Genomic DNA, 19,713 nt, shown 5'->3' with positions numbered 1-19,713 from the left:
AACAAGCATGTAGCGCGACGTCGTTGAAAAGACATGTATGTCAGTATAGGACTGTTTGTCTTCAAGCAAGAGTCACGCCGGACAATGTAATGCGCAGAGTCCGTTGAACGTCCACTTCCTATACTGCTGCCTGTCGTTCAGAATACTCTTTCTGCGCAGCGTGCGCTTGTACTGTAACACATCAAACGGTGAGTTAAGCGCAATACATCAAACATGTAACCTGCATAACAGATTGCGTTTAAAACGGCAAGCGTCGACGAATACGTCGTACGCTACACGCGATAGTAACGCATTCATTACGGACAAATATATTCAGCAGATTGTTCTCTTTCATCACTAACTACTTGAGGTATAACCCCAACGTACATTACTACAGCGTGCACATCACGTGGCGCAATACGGACTCGTCGGCGCAATTTGACGTCACTCCTACGATACCTCGGAAACGCCGATTAGAAATGCGTGCTATCTAGTTGTGGTCTCGTGACGGACGTTCTAAGAAGTGCTGACGCAATCTGGAGGACAGTGGTGGATAGCTCCGAGACTCGTCTTTCTTGGTCAAGTGGTCGACAAAGTAGACCCGCAATCCTCACTTCGCCTGCACCGAAGCCTTTAATTCTGACTGTAATCCCCTCATTATTTTTTTTATTTTGTGTTTCTCTCATTCGCTGTCCCCCTTTCTCTCATTCGCTGTCCCCCTTTCTCTCATTCGCTGTCCCCCTTTCTCTCGATCGCGAGCAGGCGTCACGATTCGCGCCGAATTCCAAGACAACGCCGCTCGCTCAGCGTCGTCTGACCAAGGTCGCCCCGGAACACTCGCTGCCACGCTACGCTTGTTGGCGCTCTGCCCTGGAGGGAAATCCCACCGTCCCCGGCCCGTTCTCGCACACATTTAGTTCGAAACACTCTGGATATAGACGTCAATGCATATTGGGAGAGAAGAGGGTTTATACGCTTCCTGGCGGAGTCGAGGTCTCCACACCTAACGGTCGGTTCTTGGCGAAGCCACTACACGAGCTGCGTCGCTGACACGCCGAGACTTTTAGATTTGGTTGAAAGTTAGCACCGCTGCTGAGAAAGTTCACTTGTACAGGACAATGAGGGCGTCATTGGCGGTGGTCTCTGTAGTCGTTATTATGGGTAAGTGGCTGCTGTTTCCCTGGCAATTCACTTTTTTTTACAAAAGTGTCGATGTTCACTTTTTCACACACAAGAAAGCTCCATGGCTTGCGTGCCACGCCTGCATCTGGGCATTGAAATCACGTGCTCGTAGAAGCGAAATGAAATTGAACCTCGAAACTCGCACGCACGCGCACTTGCACAGTCCAGAGAGAGAGAGAGAGAGAGATAGAGAGAGAGAGAGAGAGAATAAACTTTATTAATGAATGGAACTGGCATTTCTTGCCTTCATTTCTGCGCCCCGAAAGAAAGGTTTACGGCTTGCGAATGAAAGCGGCGCTTAGCTTGCCGACAGAAAAGGTTTGTTTCCGCCGAAAGAAAAGTAACTGACGCGTCCTCGTGCGTTTTGTGAATGAAGATCGAAGTATGTACATTCCGTTTCCTTCAATAAACGTGCTTCGCTGCCGTTAGTGATGAACGACGTTGCGTTTGGCGCGACTGCTAAAAAGAATTACTAGGAAATTTCGCAGTAAACGCATACTTGCTGGCCCGTATACGTTTCGGGCCTACCGCCTAATATCCACACTCCACGTTTCACGTGTCATACCGCTTCTCTATTTTGTTCGTTCCTCGAGCAATCTTCTCTTCTCAGACTTAATGTGTAGCACTTATTCTCTTCCAGCAGCTGTCCACAAATATATGCGAGGCCAGCTATGACGTCGTGTTGTGGCATTCGATCTGTATCGATTCGATATAAGTGTAATGCAAAAGAGAAAAGAGGCCCGCTAGAGCCTTAATAAGTACTTGTAGGTGATTTTATACGTATAAAAGAATGACGCTCTTTAAATCTTGGACTATCTATTATATATCGCCGTCTGATACTTCTTAACTAACGAGGCCATTATGAACATTTCCGCGATAAGCATTCCTGCGATAGCGAGCATGACTGAAGCCGCCCAGTAATGAGTGAGGGCAATTCAGTTTTCTTAAATTCGTAATTTTAATTATATATGGTTTAAAGTACTTCGCGAACTAAACTAAATTATCGCGTTTTACGTGCCAAAACCACGATATGATTGCGACGCACACCGTTGCTGGGGGCTCTGGATTAATTTCGCGACCACCTGGGATTCTTTAAAGCTTGCACCAATACAGCATGGTCCACAAACGTTACTGCATTCCGTCCCCGTCAGAAGGGAGCCACCGTGGGCGGGCATCGAACCCGGGACCTACTGTTCGGCAAGTAGAAATTGCAGAATTGGAAGAGGTGGCGATCGCCATGGCGGCTTCAAATCCTAGTTCCGAATACATCATTACAGACTCGCAAACTGCATACGGAAATTACACGCGGCGCCGAATAGCACCGCTAGCTTGCAGGATCCTCAAACAATCTGCGACCTTCGCTTCGCGCAATAAGCTGATTTGGGTGCCAGGTCACGAGGGTGTAGAGGGAAATGGGTGTGCACACGCTGCCGCCCGAGCTTTTCTCCCCCGGGGTCCCTCCTCCTCCCTCCCCGAAGACTCGGACTTCCCAGTGCCATTAATAACTTATGCATACGTATTACAGCACTTGCGCTTATCGCAATGAAAATACGCGGGCCCGGCTAAGGGATTAGATAAATCAGAAGAATGTCATTTACGAAGATTACAAACCACGTCATTTAGTAACCCAGTCAAGCTACATGCTATTGAGCCCCAATCCTGTTCGGCCGAGTGTAAATTCTGCGGGTAGAAAGCAGATTTGTACCATATGGTATGGGCCTCCAAGGCTAATAGTGCCTTAAAAACTATAAAACAGCCAACGTGGGAAGGATGGGAGGCAGCCCTGTCCAGCTCAACCCTCAAGGACCAGCGAGCCCTCGTGGAAAGAGCTAGGGCGGCGGCCTTAGCCAACGGAATTCCGGAATAAGAATCCGACCACCCTTCTCCTAACTCCCCTCCACTTTTCCTTTAAATAAAACGTTTTCATCATCATCAGCAGCAGCAGAACGTCACAGTAGACGAACCACCACGGCGGGTGGTAGCTTCGCGCACAGAGTTCTCGGGCGTGAAAGTTAGCCGGGAGGAAATATTGTGACGGGGAAGAATACCATGACGACTGCTTGGCAATATATAAAGTCTAATTGCGTGATCTTAATGGAAGAAAAAATACTTACGAGGGAGCTGCTCAGAATGGTTTTCAGGTACTGATACTGAATTAATTTAAATTTTACTTCTCCCGTTCACTCACTTTTTCGCTTCGACCCTCCACTTGAGTTTGGTGTTCTCCAATGACTTCGTAGTTGTTTGCACTCCCTTCGTATGCGTCACAATCCTGTTGCTGCCATTGGGCTTACAGCTCACATAGATATTTATATCTTGATATAAAGCAATTATGGAATGACGGACTGCTAGCTTTGTTACAGCAACCACATAGGCCGCAATAGATATGTCTAAAGCATGTCGGCCATGACGCATTTTTGGTTCCTTCAATCGCTTCCGGCTTATGCAGTCTGCAAAAAGCATAGCTTTCGATATGAGATTATGTTACTCGAACAGAGCCATCGCGTGCGGGTGAATTGGGACACCGCCTAGACTTTACGTACGCTACTAGCGCCATCATGCACAAGTGGTCTCTAACCACGAGCGAATTGTTTCCCAAACACTTTCAGGGAATCATTGACAGACTTCTGGCAGTGTAAATAGCTCTCTCTAGGTTTACCTTATGTTAAACTTTCCTCAGAAATGCTAGTTTTTCTTTTATTTAGAAGCGTTGTCGATTTCCCATAACAAACAGTCATAACGAACCTAATACACCGAGTGGCGTTCGGAACTTTGACCAATGATGTCGTGTTTGGTATAGTTTAGTTCATTGTTGTAGTTTGAGAGCTCGTGTGACGCACTTGTGTGGGCCACCGTGTCGGTCGTCTCGTCCCCCGAACCGGAAAGATTCCGGACGCGTTGCCTCCCGCTTACACCTCGGCAGCGGTGTCTGGCGGAAGTTGCATGCGCGCACAAAGCCGACCCTTTTGAGTGTAAACTCTGGAGAACCTAACGTGTACTTAAAATCCACATGGTCCCGCATTCGGAAATCACTTCGTGCGAAAGAACTGTTGGTATACAAGAAAAAAGCGCTGGTGAATAGTGACAGCGAGTACGACGGGGGATGCGGCTGGCCAGCGGCAAACAATCGTTTGGAGCGAAGCGCTTCCGTAAATTCGGTCCCTGATGTGCAGCCGAGTAAACAATGACCGAAGGCTTCGAAAATGCGCAGGTGTGTTTACCGAGCTGACTGCCGCAATGATCACGACGGACCCCGCATGCCATCGCATACGGACAAAGGTGGTAAGTGCAATAGGAAGCTGATTTTAAAGTTCCTGACGTGAAGAGATTAGAAAACATGCGGGCAAGTGCATTACTGTCGCTGCCGAGTGATTGTTCTTATTTGAAAGGTTCAAGGCTTAGCCGTGTCGGTAATACATTGCGGATACGTTAGGAGCTCAAAAGCGGGCACCGATAGACGAAGCACGCGAACCTTACACTCTCAGTACCTAGGTAATCCACTCGAAGATAACCTGAAAGGACGCTACAATAGACCAAGTTAGGCTGATAGGGCATTCTTTCAAACAAAACTCCGTTTTTTTAGAACTCTCTTTATTTCTTGGAAAGATGTTGGTGACTAAAGCGAGAATGCAAGCCAAACTTCCATATTTTAAATTTAGTGCCGTAACCTCAGCGTTGATAGGTCACTGTGTTGTCACAAACTTCATATAGTTTTTTTCTTTCTTTGTTTTAACTCAGGGGTTTTACGTGCCAAAAAACACGATGTGATGATGAGACGCGCCGTAGTGGGGAACAATGAAGATTTTGACCACCTGGGATTCTTTAAGTAAATCTCTTGCTTGGGCTAGTTGGTTCATGCTTGAACCAATTCCTTGACTTGCACCTAAATCTAAGTACATGGGTGTTTCTCGCACTTCGCCCCCATCTAAATGCCGCCGTCGTGGCCGGGATTCGATCCCGCGACCTCGTGATTAGCAGCCTAATTGCTTTTTGTTTCTTATTAGGACCACTTTGGCACAGTAAAAGTTCTCTAAACATTCTAGGTCCAGTCTATGGCTCTCTTAAACTACAATGTAGTTTATCTTTACCCATAAAAGTTTACTAGCCCCGAGCAGAGGCTGTCAAAAGCCATGACGTCACAACGAGTTGGTCACCACGGCAGACTGCCGAGACCACGCGTATTAAGTTTTTGCGCTTTATCTGGCTTATCAAGCACACTCCCGGTAAGAGTAGCTTTCCGGAATTGTAGCCAGGCAAATTATTAATGCGGCCCAACTTATTTTTTTCTTTATGCTAACCTTCATTTATTTATGTTGGTGCACTTGCCGGCCTTCGTCCGCTTATTAGCTAATAGTTATATACATGATGTTCTTCTTTTTACTTCTGTATCCCATTGCTTCTATCCCAGTGAAGGGAACCAGACTGGTTAGTTATGTTGCGGTTAACCTTCCCGCCTTTTGCGTGTCTCGCCGAACTTTCTCTGTCTTTCTTATTTTACCTGTTCACGCGGTTTTGTAACCATGACGCCTTGACAACTAACAGATCTTTCTTTCTTTTCGATACTTCTAAATTAGATTCGCTCATTGCCTAATTTCTCGTCAAACTTGCGTAATCTTGCTAACTATCTTTGTTTTGTAACAGCGAGGAGCACGGAGCACGGAGTAGAGTCAAATAACATCCTACATATATATATATATATATATATATATATATATATATATATATATATATATATATATATATATATATATATATATATATATATATATATATATATATATATATATATATATATATATATATATATATATATACTGCTCGAGAACGTAGGCTCGAGGGGCGTGGCTTTGAGCTTGCTGAAGTTCCCCAGTTTCGGTTTCGCGCGCTGTGATAGCCGAAATTCGTTGGGCCACAGTTCCGCGGGTAATCGCAATTTTTCCAGGTCCAAAAGCTTCTATGGCTTGTAAGGAGAGTTCACTTCAATTTTTTGATCACGATTAGCCCGCTGAAAGCTAATGTTTAAACGCGAATTAATGTATTTTCATTAATGAGTGACTAATTACCACGTATCACCTGTAAAACCGTGGTTGTCACCGATGACGGCGTGTCTCTGAAGCAACCGACCTTTTATTTTCGAACGGCGTTTGTTAAATGTTACGCCCGATATATGTCTGTTTTGTACTCTTAGCTTCAACAGTCCAGAGCAATGTGAACAAGCACAAGCATCCAATCTTGTTAGTCGACCTGAAAAAAAAGAGGCTTATTGATATTTTTTTACGCGAGAGAAAAATTAGTCGGAAATACCGGAGGTTATGAACAAGGGTTCCGTTTAAAAGTCGCGACGTCTTTTAATGCCTTCGATGTAATAATTTTAGTAAGCGCTCTTTCTTTCTTTCTTTCCCTAATACGGCAATGCTGCAATAGCTACCTACCTTAATTAAGGCACGCCTATACTTTTTCCTGTTGTTATATCGGAATCACATGGTGCCTGTACTAATTTTAGTGTCTATTGTGTTGAAACGTGTCGGCTATGATGGCGTGAGTGCGTGTAGTTAGGCATTGTGCAGCGAGTTTCGGGCTCCAGACGTGTTAATGAGAGAGAGAAAGGCGAAGGGAAGACAGGGAGGTTAACCAGAGATTATCTCCGGTTGGCTACATAGAAAGTAACGCACTGCTTTAAATATCAGTTGAGACATGTAAGCCCTACAACACACTCTCTCTTTTCTCGTGGTTCTCTCGCAGGACAAAGTGCGCAGATACTGCGTCTACCTGTGCCACACGCCTGAAGGAAACATACGGATGGGACTGGAGGAAGACGGCACTCCTTGCAGGGTAAGCACAATGACTGGGCGTGAGTCGTGCTGTGCTTCGATGCGGTACGAGATGAACAGGCTTGAGCCGTTTCAGTTAGCTGTGCGACATCTTACGTATGGCGCACCATTTGTTCTTTCCGGATATATCCTGAGGCGGCAAGGTCAGTGGATAGAGCGCGAGCAAAGCGACTTCCTTGGCAGGTATTCTGCAACCGACACCTAAACGCGCACGGTGTACTTACAGCTCGAAACTTTGACTACACAAACTTGCTATAATTGAATTAATAGCAACAGGTCATCTTGAAAGTATCATAATCGTAGATGCTTACTTGCACATAGACAATGAAGCAGCATTTTGTTTGTATTTCGTTACTTCCTAAATCTGAAAAGTTATGTGAGCAGCTCGCAGTTTAACTCCTTATCTTTCTTAGAGACAACGCCAACTCTCCTACACACCGTTCCTTTTACCGCATTTATGTCTTTACTTCTTTCAGTCCTTGATCCACGAAGGCGCCTGTCGACGGGGAAGGTGCCGCATGGTTCAACACAAGAAGGCCTCCTCTCCCAAACACGACACTAGTGTCACCGAGGAAAGTCCGTAGTCGCCGTTATACCACAAGAGCCTCGATCACCCGTGAGAGCCGACGCTGCAATCACGGATGATGCGTTACCGACTCTACTCGAGCAATGAGCTCGAATGCATCTGCGCGGTGACGGGGACCAATACGTGAAGCAGCAGGCAGCCTTCATCACATAGATTTGAACTCGGTGAACTGCTCTTCTGTGAAGCGGCATTCCTTTATTCTAACCAGCAGTATTCGTAACAAGGACGTTTAGCTAAATGTTTAATACCTGACAAGGGTAACAATAGGTTAAAACGGGTAGTGCCGCTGTAGGAATCGATGTATAAGAGAGTTAGACGCAGCACTATGTCCGATTAAGTGCCGTACAAGACTGCAGTTTCTGGTAAATTGGGAATGATTAGGTCCAGGTGGACTATTTTACCCAGAACCCTCAAGTTAGGAAATGAGAGGGTGTATGATGATGATCAAATCCCCGGTAATTTCAAGTGCGAAGAACCACGAAATGTTCCAGAAAATGTCACTATTCTGTTTTCGTTAATTTGCATCCGAATTGATTAATCGCCAGGGCGTAATTTATTGTGTACATTGCTTGGCAAATATTATGCGTTTTTTGTAGTGATGTCGCGAAATCGAAGTGGTGCACCTAATAAAGACATTTACAAAGCAGTTCCAATTTTGAATGCATGCGAATCCTTATTGCGTGAGTTGGAACACGAGCATCGGAGCGTTCTATACGGTACATCAGTGAGACTCTTTCAGGGAGCGCTCTTCTCCAGAGACATCGAAGGCGGATTGAATCTCGCGCTTTTGGGGCACTCAACACACTTCGCATAATTGGCCTGCAGTTACTAGAAGACTAGAACACCAAGAAGCCACTGTGGGCGTACGACAGTGTGACATTACAATGTGAATCCCCCCACCCCCTCAGTACGACATTCCGCATACATATGTACAACACTATGTACACAGACAATACATATCTGCGAAAGTGGCTTTTATCGTCACTGTGGGAAAAAGGCTAGATGAGCTCGCCCGTTATATATATATATATATATATATATATATATATATATATAGAAGGGCACATTCAGGTGCGGATAAATTCATGCTCCTCCAAAAAGAACTCGTCCGAGAGAAAGGTCCGCATATCTCGCCTAAAGCGGCTCAGTATAGTCCGCATTGAGTTATACAGCGAGAGTTGCGTGCCACAGCTTCGTAAAGATTGCGCCAAAGGCTAAACAGGCCCGCCACTAGCAGAGGGCCCGCAAAACGCCCGCGCTGGAACCTTCCGTGTGAAAACAAGTTAATACACGGCCTGGACTCGAAAAGCCTCATGAAAAGCGGGCCAAAATACGCGTGCGATAACACCATCGATTATCGCGTGCCTGTCTGTCTCCACCGACATGCAGATGGGACATGTGGAGACAGGCGCCACGCTCGCACGTTGTAGCTTGTCCCGAGTTGGGAGCAGTCCCCCAGTCGAGTTACTAAATAAGATCGCGGAGGTGACCAGGCAGTGTAGCCGTGGCTATGCGCATAATGTTTTTCATTCCTGTCATTTTTGTATATTATGCGTTTCGCAACGGTCACTTCCTTGGGGCGTCCGAACCGCGTAGGAAAGGGGGGAGGGGAAGGCCGGTTGTCTGATGCATACTGATAAGTTTCCGATTGCAGAAACGTTAATCTTCAGCCAGCGTGCGCCGACCTCGGCAACCAACGGGGAATCCTGAAATAGTTCTTGAAATACATCCCGGACGATTACGAGCTAAGACACATAGTAATTTCAAAGAGCTAGCAGAATGTTTGTAACTAGTCATACTGAAGTAATTTATTTATTTAAGATTATCAAGGCAATATGATCACCCAGCCTGGCGGCTCGTGGTGTGCTCGAAGCGAGTTTATTATTCGTCTTCATATTTACATTCAATTGTTATCTTATCTCAACGTCATTTTTTTTTTCGTTTCGAAGAAAAAGCGCTAGGAGAGCTGCTACCAGGGCCCGTTCTCGCTTGTGCACGTGTGTTTATCTTGTGGCGAAGGCAGCTTCATGTAAGTAACATAAAAAAAAGAGAAAAGAAAAGAATGCTTCTGTAAGGAGACAAATAGAAAAAACATTCACGCCGCGGTGGGGTAATTGAAATCAGCAGCCTCCTTCATTATTATTCACGATAAACATTGACTGAGAGTATATGGACTGCGTATGCGAAGGCGCGGGAGGGCGAGATCGTTCCTGCGACCTGGAGAGACTGCACGGACTCCAACGGGTAATTAGACACGTATAGGCACGCGGGAATCACCGCGGTTGCAACCGGAGGATTTGGCAACTACTCCGCCAAACACCACTGACGCACGTGGTTAACAGTTGGAGGCAAGTGGACGCATCGAGAAATTGTACGTTTCGTCTCGCCTTGGAAGACCGGCGATAGTTTCCAAGAAAGGGGGGGAGCGCTTGATTTACGTTCTCGAAGCGGGAAGTCCACCAGTAACGCGCTCGTGTCGCAAAAACCCAGAGTTGGTGACGTCGTGAGCGAGACTGTTTTCTGGCCTTGTCACCGCTAGCTTTAGGGCTATGGATTTTTAAAGCCCGCATCTCACGTCGGCGCGTATTGATAAAGCGATCGGGGGGCAGAATGAAAGGCGACCAATTTTGGTGCGTTCGCGTGTCATACTTCCAAGGAATAATATCAAAGAGCAAGTGCCGGTTGTGCTCACGTGCGTTACGTCCGTTGTTCACGAATCTAGCCGCCGAGTTATATGATCCGAACTACAGTCGAAACTTCGCAACTTTTTTTTTAAACGTTGTCCGTAGTTTGGTACGACAAATAGGCTCTGCAGTTTTTGTACACGATATGTCGCTAGAACACGGCACGCTTGTGGCCGGATGAATAATTCTTTGTTTTTGTTTCACCGACTCCTTCCCGCGTGCCCACGACACAAATTCGTAAAGCAAATAGTTACATATTGTTAACCATTATGACTGAAAAAAAAAACTTTTTTTTTCTAGAAACTCGGTCCCTGACTACAGAGATGGGACAAGAAAGAACGCTGGTAGCTTGAAAATTCTCGTTAGAAAAAGATGAATTTTAATCGGTTTTCAATGAATCCGCATAATATGTTGCCCTCACTTATCTATGTCCTAATACTGTAGATTGTATGTATTGCACGCAATTTTACGTTGGTGATACAGGTTGTTACGTAGTATAGTTAGGCATCTATAGAAGTTATGTGTAGTTGCGTCAGCCAGCTTGTTCGCGAAACCGTGCACATGTCTCTGCGTGCTCTCGGACTGCACTTCTGCATTTTCCTTAAACCCGTTCGAGGAACTGTGATTGTCCGTGCGTGCGCTTGCGCTAATTTCTGTGCATTTGCGTCCCTGACCTGCGCAACGTTTCATGAACCTTTACGCCCTTCGTCTTTCTTTAGTGTTTTTCAGGACGTTACTTTTTTGTTTGCTCCCTAACGAGGAGTCGCCGGTGCTCTCTACCTAAAAGTGTCAACCGTTTCCTTAAAGTTTTTTTTTTATATCGAAGAGAAAAATAAACTGAAATAAATATGCTTACTGCATGCACGTCAATACTGGCCCATTAGCAGAGATTGGATGAAGCACTGCTTGCGTCTTTACGCCTGAAAGGAGCGTTCTTAACTCTGCTCTGAATGTACAGTGAACCACGAAAGTTTATGGACTACGGTCTCAGAAAACGCTGAATTTTCTAGCAGTCTGTAACACTAGCGAGAAAAACCATACAACCCAATGTTGTTCGCATATACTAGCAGAGGCTTTGCTTAATTGATCATCAGGGCAATGCATTTAGTGATTTGCTTTGCTTCATTTCTGCTGCCGCCGAATTTGGTACGCGAGGAACAACGTTAAAATCATCATCCGTTAAAATGATCTGGCGTCCGTACCCTCCTCAGCGCAGCTTATTTAGTGGCTCTAAAGATATCTAAAGTGGCTCTATAGAGAGATAAGTATAAAAGGGCGGAGGGTTAGCTTTCAGAACAAAATGTAGCCCAAAAATAGCTACATGAACAAAAGAAATTTTTTTACGCCAAGTCGGACGAGAAGTAGCCTAATTTTGCTACGAATACAGCGATCTGGTAACGCCGAGTTGCCAGGCTGCGTTGTGCGGTTGCAGATATATTTAGATTTTCCCCAGACCCCATGGTCTGTAAATATTCGCGCTCAACTGTACCTCAGGAATCGCACCTTGAGGTGCAAGCTGTATACTTGGATAAGGCATTAATGTTTCCCTACTCGTCCTGCATTAAGTAGGCGCTTGTTTTTTCTGTGAGACGTTGGTTTCAACGACATACTTTAATTTTTTTACGTCACGTGTTTAGTTTGTGTTATGTGTAAGCCAGGTGTCCTGTGTGCATCGTTTTATTCGTTATCGCATTCGCCTCGAGTACCATGCTAGGCATGCAGTTTCCAATAAAGTCTCTCTCTCTCCCTCTTTCGCGGCACGAAGTGAAAGAGGAAGAGAGATGAATGTACTTCTTTACTAAGTCAGTTCCCAAAGTTTGGCCTTTGATTTTTTTTATACCTAACTTATTGTTAAATCGAAGTGTTTATCAAAGGTTACTCTGGCCCGTTAGAATGACAAGAGAAAGAATTCTCAGAGCTGTCAAGCTTCAGAGTGGTCGCAGACAGTTATACGCGTAGGCTGTAGCATGAAGCTACAAAGGAAACCCAGTGCGGATTTCCCAGAAACCTTTATCGAATTACCTTCCTGCCTAAGCACTACAGACTGGTGGATAACAATTTTCCCTTTCATGAACCTTCCTACACCTTACGTGCTTCCGCAGAGGTGATTTGCGACGGCCAAAGTGCGCGAAGTGAAACAAGAGGGAAATGACAGTCGGCTAGGGATGTTTGTATAGCAAAATTTTCTAATCGTATCGAATATGAATATTCGAGAAAATGGACCTTTTAGTATCGAATACAATTTTATTCCTAAAAAAGTGAATTGTACAGATCACGTGATGTTCTTTTTGTAAAATAATATAAACGCATAAATAAAAATAATAATTCGTTATTTGGTACGTGTAATGTCATTCGTAAGTGGACGTCCAGCCTACTGAGGAGCTTGAACGTAAAAACTGAGCAAGTGAAAACTGATCGTACACTAATATAATGACAGTAATAATACTAAAGAACAGAACGCCACCAGACGCACGTAGTGTGCGTTCACACACACACACACACAAACATGCACTGCACATTCCCTTGCATTTTTTCAAAGGATTGCGAACATATTGACAGCGCCTAAACGATGAAATGTTTTGCCTAAATTCAGACAATAATTTCGCATGCAGTCTAACAGAGCAGTATCTTTATAGAAAGGCTGGAAATCATTAAATGAAGGCTATCTTCTTCATGTGTTAGCTTAGAAGCTTGCGCATCCTCGCCACAACCGCTGCCTGTCCAGCAATAGAATCAATCGTAGCAGTCAACACTCACATCGATCTTCCTGCGATGCTATCTTTTACATTCTAACAGAACCAACTGCTCGCCAATTTCGAATAGGTAATACTAGAATCCAATGCGAATCGAAGAGCAAGGACGATTATATTCGTATGCGAAATTACTAATATTTGCCTACCTTTACAATTAACTGCTTCCTTCCATGCGCTTTTGCACTGTTCGTAACATTTTTTGCGCCCTCGTCTTACTTTGCGTTCATTAATTATAGTTTTCAAGCAGTGTTGCCAACTAGAAAAAAAAGAACTGTTAGTTGAGATCTCAAAAAACTCTAAACTCGGGCTATGCGCCTCCCAAATCCGCTAAAACCCCACTAAATGCATACAGCGACCAGAGTCACGTTCATAGTATGTTTTATGGCGTGTAAGCAAAACTCACTTGAAGAAAGAAAAAAAAAAGAGGAAACCCTACCCTGAAAAGAAAGGTCTGCCTCTTTTTGTCCGTAATGGAATAAAAGGTATAAATTAACACTATTATTATTAAGCCGTCTTTTATGTGTGTATGCGACTGTGAAGTGCGGAAACATATCTCAAAACGAAACTAAAAGACAAAAAAAAATGTATGCTTCCTTAAACTGCAATCGCTGCCCGGAAAACAGGTTGAACTGCGAGGTATGGATTTAAATTACATTAAATGTCCTCTGTTTCATCTTTGTATGGTCAGATGTTCACTGTGTGGGGCAGGGTAGAGGGTCGGTGCCGTGTCTGACCCTGTAGACCTCCATCTTACCGGTCTTGCGGACAACGTGCTCGTGAATTTCGCCATTTAAGCAGCATTTATCGTTTCATTGAAGACCAGCCCTTTCACCGAGGATAGCATTTCTTATCTAAGTGGCCAGTGTGTCTCCTAACTTAAGTTCAGTTACATTCAGCTGACTGAAAACAAGCTTGACTTCCGCGTTAGACAACGGAAGCACCAATATTGGTAAAGAGAAATCGGGGAGTTGGCGGATTTCACTGGGATTGAACTGTGAACTCTGCTGTGGTCCTCACAGTTGGGGATTTCTGTTACAGAAATCCCCGAAGGGATTTATGTCACAGCTGTATAACTGCAATTATTCACAACGCCCCAGAAGGAAACCGCGTTTTTCGTCAACCATTCTCGAAGCGCTGACTGCTGTAACAGTTCCTTCCTGAATGTTTGGATGCATTTCACCGGAGCCATTTCACGAGGTAACATGCTGTAAGCGCTCGCGAAAATGGCAAAGAGTGGAATTGCTAGGAACTACCGAAACTACTAGAGCTATTGAGCAGAAGAGGCATGGAGACACGGAGGAAGAAATGCGAAGCACAGGGGTTCTGGATGATGATGATAATTCCCGCTTACTTCCAAAGAGGCGTGGATAAGCTGCATGTTTGCTACACGGAAAGCACGAATGAGTGTCCAAAATGTAATGTTTTTGCGCCACCAATAAAGAACTCTATTTTACGTGAGAACCACTTAAAAAATAACTCGCCGCCCACAACTGAAGAAATTTTTTCGTTAGGCAGTAAAACACACACAAACACACACACACACACACACAAACACACACACACACACACACACACACACACACACACAAACACACACACACACACACACGCACACACACACACACACACACACACACACACACACACACACACACACACACACCTTATGTTTCGTGTAATATAGGCAACCAGCTGCAGTGTGTGTGTCCCATGCAGTTACGGAATTTACCCAGGTGCACAGGTGCACGGGCTCGATTCCACTGAGATGAACGCTCAAAGAAGAAACAATCCTTGCAAGTGGCGCGTACGGGATTTCGTGCACATTAAGAGACGCCAAGTGCGATAATTACTGTCCGATTGGAAGCACGGCCTTTTATTGAAAGGGCCAGGAACGATTGCGACAGTTCTGAAGTATACAAAAACGATTCCGGTAATGGTATTCACAAGGACCGAGCGAGTCGAGTGCACACTTGGCCAAGTCTTCCGGCCGCTCCGACGCTCTGACTATATTCTCAGCGTTCAGTGACGAGGCTTTACAGGTATACTGTTACATGATGTGTGGAAAGATGATTGCAGAAAAGCGGTGGATGAGGAAAGGCTCTGCTCGTAGCCTACAGCGACGCACTAGCGCCTGCTGTGGCATTTTTAGCCAACTTCACTCGATACATGCGCTCAGCGATGTCGTCGTGCGGATCTGGCGAGGGCAGGGGTCCTTCGCTGGCATCTGGAGCAGGAGTGCGCCCCATGAGCATATCGGTGCCGACAGCGAAGCCGGAGAAGGACGTGAACGCCCTGTTCGGAACAGACGACTCGTGGATGGTTCCTTCCTCCAGGTACAGGTAGACGACGTCGTTTTGAGCTAGGTAGAGCAGGGCCCCGCTGGAAATCCAGCTGAAACCGTTGTTGCTGGCGAACGCGGTCACCACAGGCACGCGGTTTCTGCGAAGAGATATTCGGCAGGACCCCTGGCTCGGCGCCATGGCGGTGAAGGAGAAGTAGTACAGGCCGGGCTGCGAGCACCTGTGTACGTATCGTGGAGAAAACAAAACAAAACAAACGAGAGAGACGCTTAATATGCAAATTGTTTTGGAACTGGAAATGAAGTGGGGATATCAATCCAGTATAGGCTGTCAAGCTGTGCTTTCAAGGCGGATTTCTAAAGAAATCGTCACCGCTCCTCCCATCACGGCGAGTTAGAGGGTTCGACTGCCGTCTTCGGTGGGAGTGCAATGCAAAACCCTCCGTGTACCACGACTTAGGTACTCGTTCAAGGACTGGATCGCCCCACTACGGCGTCTCTCACAACCCATATATCGCCTCGGCAGCTTAATAAAAATAAATAAATAAATAAATAAATAAATAAATAAATAAATAAATAAATAAATAAATAAATAAATAAATAAATAAATAAATAAATAAATAAATAAATAAGTTGAAACTGAGAAATATACCTTCGATGAAATCTTATACTCGAGGTCTTATATCTTTGTAATGAGTGTTGAAAATAAGCTGCATAAGTACTACTACTGCAAAGCGCTGGCAGTGGCTCTTAATCTCACATAGAGAGAGAGAGAGACAAAAAGATAGTCAGAAAGAAAGAAATAGGGAGAAAGAAAAATGATATGGGCAAGGCAACGAGGTTTAACAGAAGCTTCTGGTTTGCTAGCCTATACACAGGGAGAAAGGGGAGAGCGAAAGACAAAGAATAGCAGAGGATGTCACATAGTCGCCTAAATAGCATTGCGCGCAGAAATGTTATGCGTTATTTCGCGCACTCACAACAGTATCGAATCAGCCGGGGCAGACATTAGTAGCCTCGGGGCAAGCCTTAATTCCAGAATTTCGCGTGCCAAAATACACGACATGATTATGAGGCACGCCGCAGGGGAGACTCCGGATTAATTTTGACCACTTGGGGTTCTTTAATGCGCACTCAATGGACGGTACACGGGAATTCTTGCATTTCGCCCCCATCGAACTGTGGCCGCCACGTCCAGGATTCGATCCCACACCCTCGGGCTTACCAATGCAATACCAAAACCACTACGCCACCCCCGTGGGTTCACTGGAAGCCTAAGCGTTAAGACGGCGCTGCTATCGAAAGCGACGGCGATGATGGCTGCCGAAACCGCATCACTTCTTTTTTTTTTGGAAGAATGCAGTTGGACAGTGAAGACGTACGGAAGCAGAGGCGTCTGGCGATTACGTGCCACAGCTGCTCACGTACAACAACACGTCAGCAGCAATGCTGTAAGCCTGGCGAGAAGAACGAGCAGGCCGCCAGGAAGAGAGGCAACGACGCTCAACGTTTTGAAAGGGCTACGGGCACTGAACTGCGAGCACGACACAAAAACTCCGCGCTCACAATAGTGTGGGCTTAGAAAACAAGTGTTGAAGAGTCTGAACAAACGCGATATGCCGAGACGATACATGTGGGTCGAGCTAGTCAAGTTGCAAACAAAGCGGCCGCTTAAGAGGATACACTTCCAGAAGCACAGACGTCAGTAAACTATATGCATAAAGACTCAAAGAGCGAACTGAAGCATAGTTGCAAGTACAGAGAAGCTGTAAAGCTAAACAGAACACCGTGCTCGATGTTCACTGTAAACAACTTTAGCGAGACAGTTTTCATAGCGTTGAAAATAACGGCATCTGAGTATTTTGTTACGCTTTTGCTTTGTTTGTTATGCAGTAATTCTGCGCTGCCATGCGCTGTTTTCGCCGACGTGTGACCCACTTGCTTTCTGCGTACACAAATGTTCTATAGCCGTCAAAGGACAGCGGGTTTGTTCGCAGAGGGATCAGGGAAGTTCGGCAGTTATCCTGAGCGCCAAATTTGCTAAGCTCGCTGAAAAAAAAAGAATAAACGTGTTTTCTTTGAACAAGGGTGTAGTGCATTTCTACGTTAGACCAGAGCCAAGGAAACGTAAACACCATGCGGAGAAGGGCAAGTATTTTTGGGTCTCCGTTGGAATTGCCAGTTCCGTGTAATTACTTGTTCCCGATGCGTGACACTCCATCAAATCCGGAAATGACGACTTTGTTCGAGACGGCCACCGAACAAGTCTACGCAGGAGTGAAGAAGCGTGGGCTTTACTTTGAATGTGCGTGCGGTATCGGCTACAGTTTGTCTCGGCTAACATCATTTAATTATGGGGTTTTACGTGCCAAAACCACTTTCTGATTATGAGGCACGCCGTAGTGGGGGACTCCGGAAATTTCGACCACCTGGGGTTCTTTAACGTACACCTAAATCTAAGTACACAGCTGTTTTCGCATTTCGCTCCCCCCGAAATGCGGCCGCCGTGGCCGGGATTCGATCCCGCGACCTCGTGCTCAGCAGCCTAACACCATAGCCACTGAGCAACCACGGCGGGTTCGGCTAACATGCTTCTGCTACTCTGCTCTTTCTTGCTCGACACCTGCGTAACCAATTGAAACTCGTAGCTCGTAACATGTGCCCGTGCTTTTTTTTATTTGAAGATAGATGCTAATCAGCTTCTATTTTTATATCTCCGAGTTCAGAGGGTGGCGCCGTCGGTGCCACTGTGACGCGTCGCGGATTTCACTGTTTCGCATATTTGGGTTATTTTTCTTCTGTGTGCAATGGTCTCGAAGGTTGCCAGCCAGGCTGAGCTTCTGCCTATACTTTTGAACGCCGCGTAGTATTTATATGTCAAGCGATTAACTCCCCACGTGCATGCGATGTCAAAATCTATGACGTCAGGAGAAGCTTTCGCCAAGGTTTCAAACGGGCACCTCCACCCGTCATCGCTATATATATATATATATATAAAACTCTGTCCAACGAAGCCTGAGATCGCTGTAAAATTGACAAATTTGACATTCCAAAGGCGTTTACCAAATTAAAGATCTTGGAATTTCGGCCGAAGAACTGCGGGAAAAAGAGAGAGAGAGAAGAAGCAAGTAGATATAAGGCAGGGAGGTAGATAAGACTAGCGTCCAGTCTGCTACCCTACACTGGAGGTGAGGGAAAGCAAGAATAGAAAGAGGAAAATAGTGAGAGAGTGAGATAATGAGCACTGCATGGACACAGTAGGACGTACAGATCGATTGCAATCTGTCCCCGAGGCCGGTGTCCCTCAAAAGGTCCAGTAGCGCACGAATAACTTTCTGCGCCATCGACGCACTTGTGCGAGGGCCAAAAAACAATTGTTTCAGAAAACGTTCCGCTAGAGTGCAGTCGGCTTAGTGAAGTCTGCGAAGAGCTGTGCGGGGACGACCTATTGAGGACGAAGTGCGCAAGAGATGTTCGATAGTTTTTGTCAAGGCCACAGCTGTTGCACATTGGTGTATCGGCCATTCGAAGACGGAAAGAATACGCGTTTTTAAGTGGCACACAAAGCCATAGGCGGGTGCGAAGTTTTGCATCCCCGTGGGAGAGGCTAGCTTGCACTTGGAGCCGTAATAACGGGTCCAGGCCACGAAGGCGGCAATTAGATGAACTCTACAAGGCTATTAAAGAGGTAATGCAAAATAATTTTTCTCGGCAATCAGAGAATCGATTTCGATTAAATCTGTTGCATCTAAAAGATAGAGTAAAACTGTAGTGACTGTACGAAACTTTTTTGGGCCGTCACTTTGCTTTATATAAAAATTGTTAAGAGGTTAAAAATTCAGAGAAACGAAACTATAAAGTATGATGCCTCCCTGTCACCTGCTTCATTGCGATGGTCTTGCTTTCCTTCACTCCTGTTCAGTTGCGCTAACTCCCGAAAAGGTTATGAAACTATTGGGCTTACAACTCTGGGACCCAGCAATAAAAAACGCTATCGCAACTTTGTAAGGAGCACTTAATCATACTTCCAAAGCAGCCAAGACTGATTTATTACATATCGATCTGAAGTATACTACTAATCTCAGTCTGTGAATGGGACTTTTGCAGAACTCTTGTAGACATTGTAACTAATTCCCGCAAGCTGTAAACCCGTACGTCATGTTTGTCCACTTTAGATGCCCTAACGGATCAAATTTACAGAACTATGATATGTGTTTTGATGCACACTTAAAAGATTGTAAACTTCTAGTTGCTATTGTCCTTTTTTTACTTGCCGGTATTCGACATTTTTTTTTGTAAATGGATTACAGTACCGAAATCAAAGTTATACGTTTACATTCACTAGCAATTTAGCTATCTCTCATGTGCAACCAACTTCATTCAGATTAGTTAACCGATC

The 19,713-nt window shown here is 45.3% G+C and overlaps 2 protein-coding genes across 2 annotated transcripts in view; one reads left to right on the top strand and one right to left on the bottom strand.

Annotated features, from left to right (window-relative positions):
* Nucleotides 1–972: 972 nt before the first annotated feature.
* On the top strand, nt 973–8,218 carry LOC135917775 (uncharacterized). The gene is made up of 4 exons (XM_065451373.1): nt 973–1,140; nt 4,373–4,443; nt 6,904–6,993; nt 7,469–8,218. The coding sequence occupies exons 1-4, from the start codon at nt 1,098–1,100 to the stop codon at nt 7,574–7,576; spliced, it is 312 nt and encodes a 103-aa protein (XP_065307445.1). The 5' UTR covers nt 973–1,097; the 3' UTR covers nt 7,577–8,218.
* A 6,733-nt stretch (nt 8,219–14,951) lies between these two features.
* LOC135917765 (complement C1q tumor necrosis factor-related protein 4-like) overlaps nt 14,952–19,713 on the bottom strand; it is a 145,925-nt gene continuing 141,163 nt past the window's right edge. The window contains exon 4 of the mRNA XM_070533066.1: nt 14,952–15,535. Coding sequence (XP_070389167.1) covers nt 15,127–15,535 — 409 coding nt within the window. The 3' untranslated portion in view covers nt 14,952–15,126. The remainder of the gene's footprint in view (nt 15,536–19,713) is intronic.

The sequence above is a fragment of the Dermacentor albipictus genome, chromosome 2, assembly GCF_038994185.2.
Source record: "Dermacentor albipictus isolate Rhodes 1998 colony chromosome 2, USDA_Dalb.pri_finalv2, whole genome shotgun sequence".
Lineage (NCBI taxonomy): Eukaryota > Metazoa > Arthropoda > Arachnida > Ixodida > Ixodidae > Dermacentor > Dermacentor albipictus.
The sequence above is the reverse complement of the archived record's forward strand: the minus strand, read 5'-3'. Positions and strand labels throughout refer to the sequence as shown.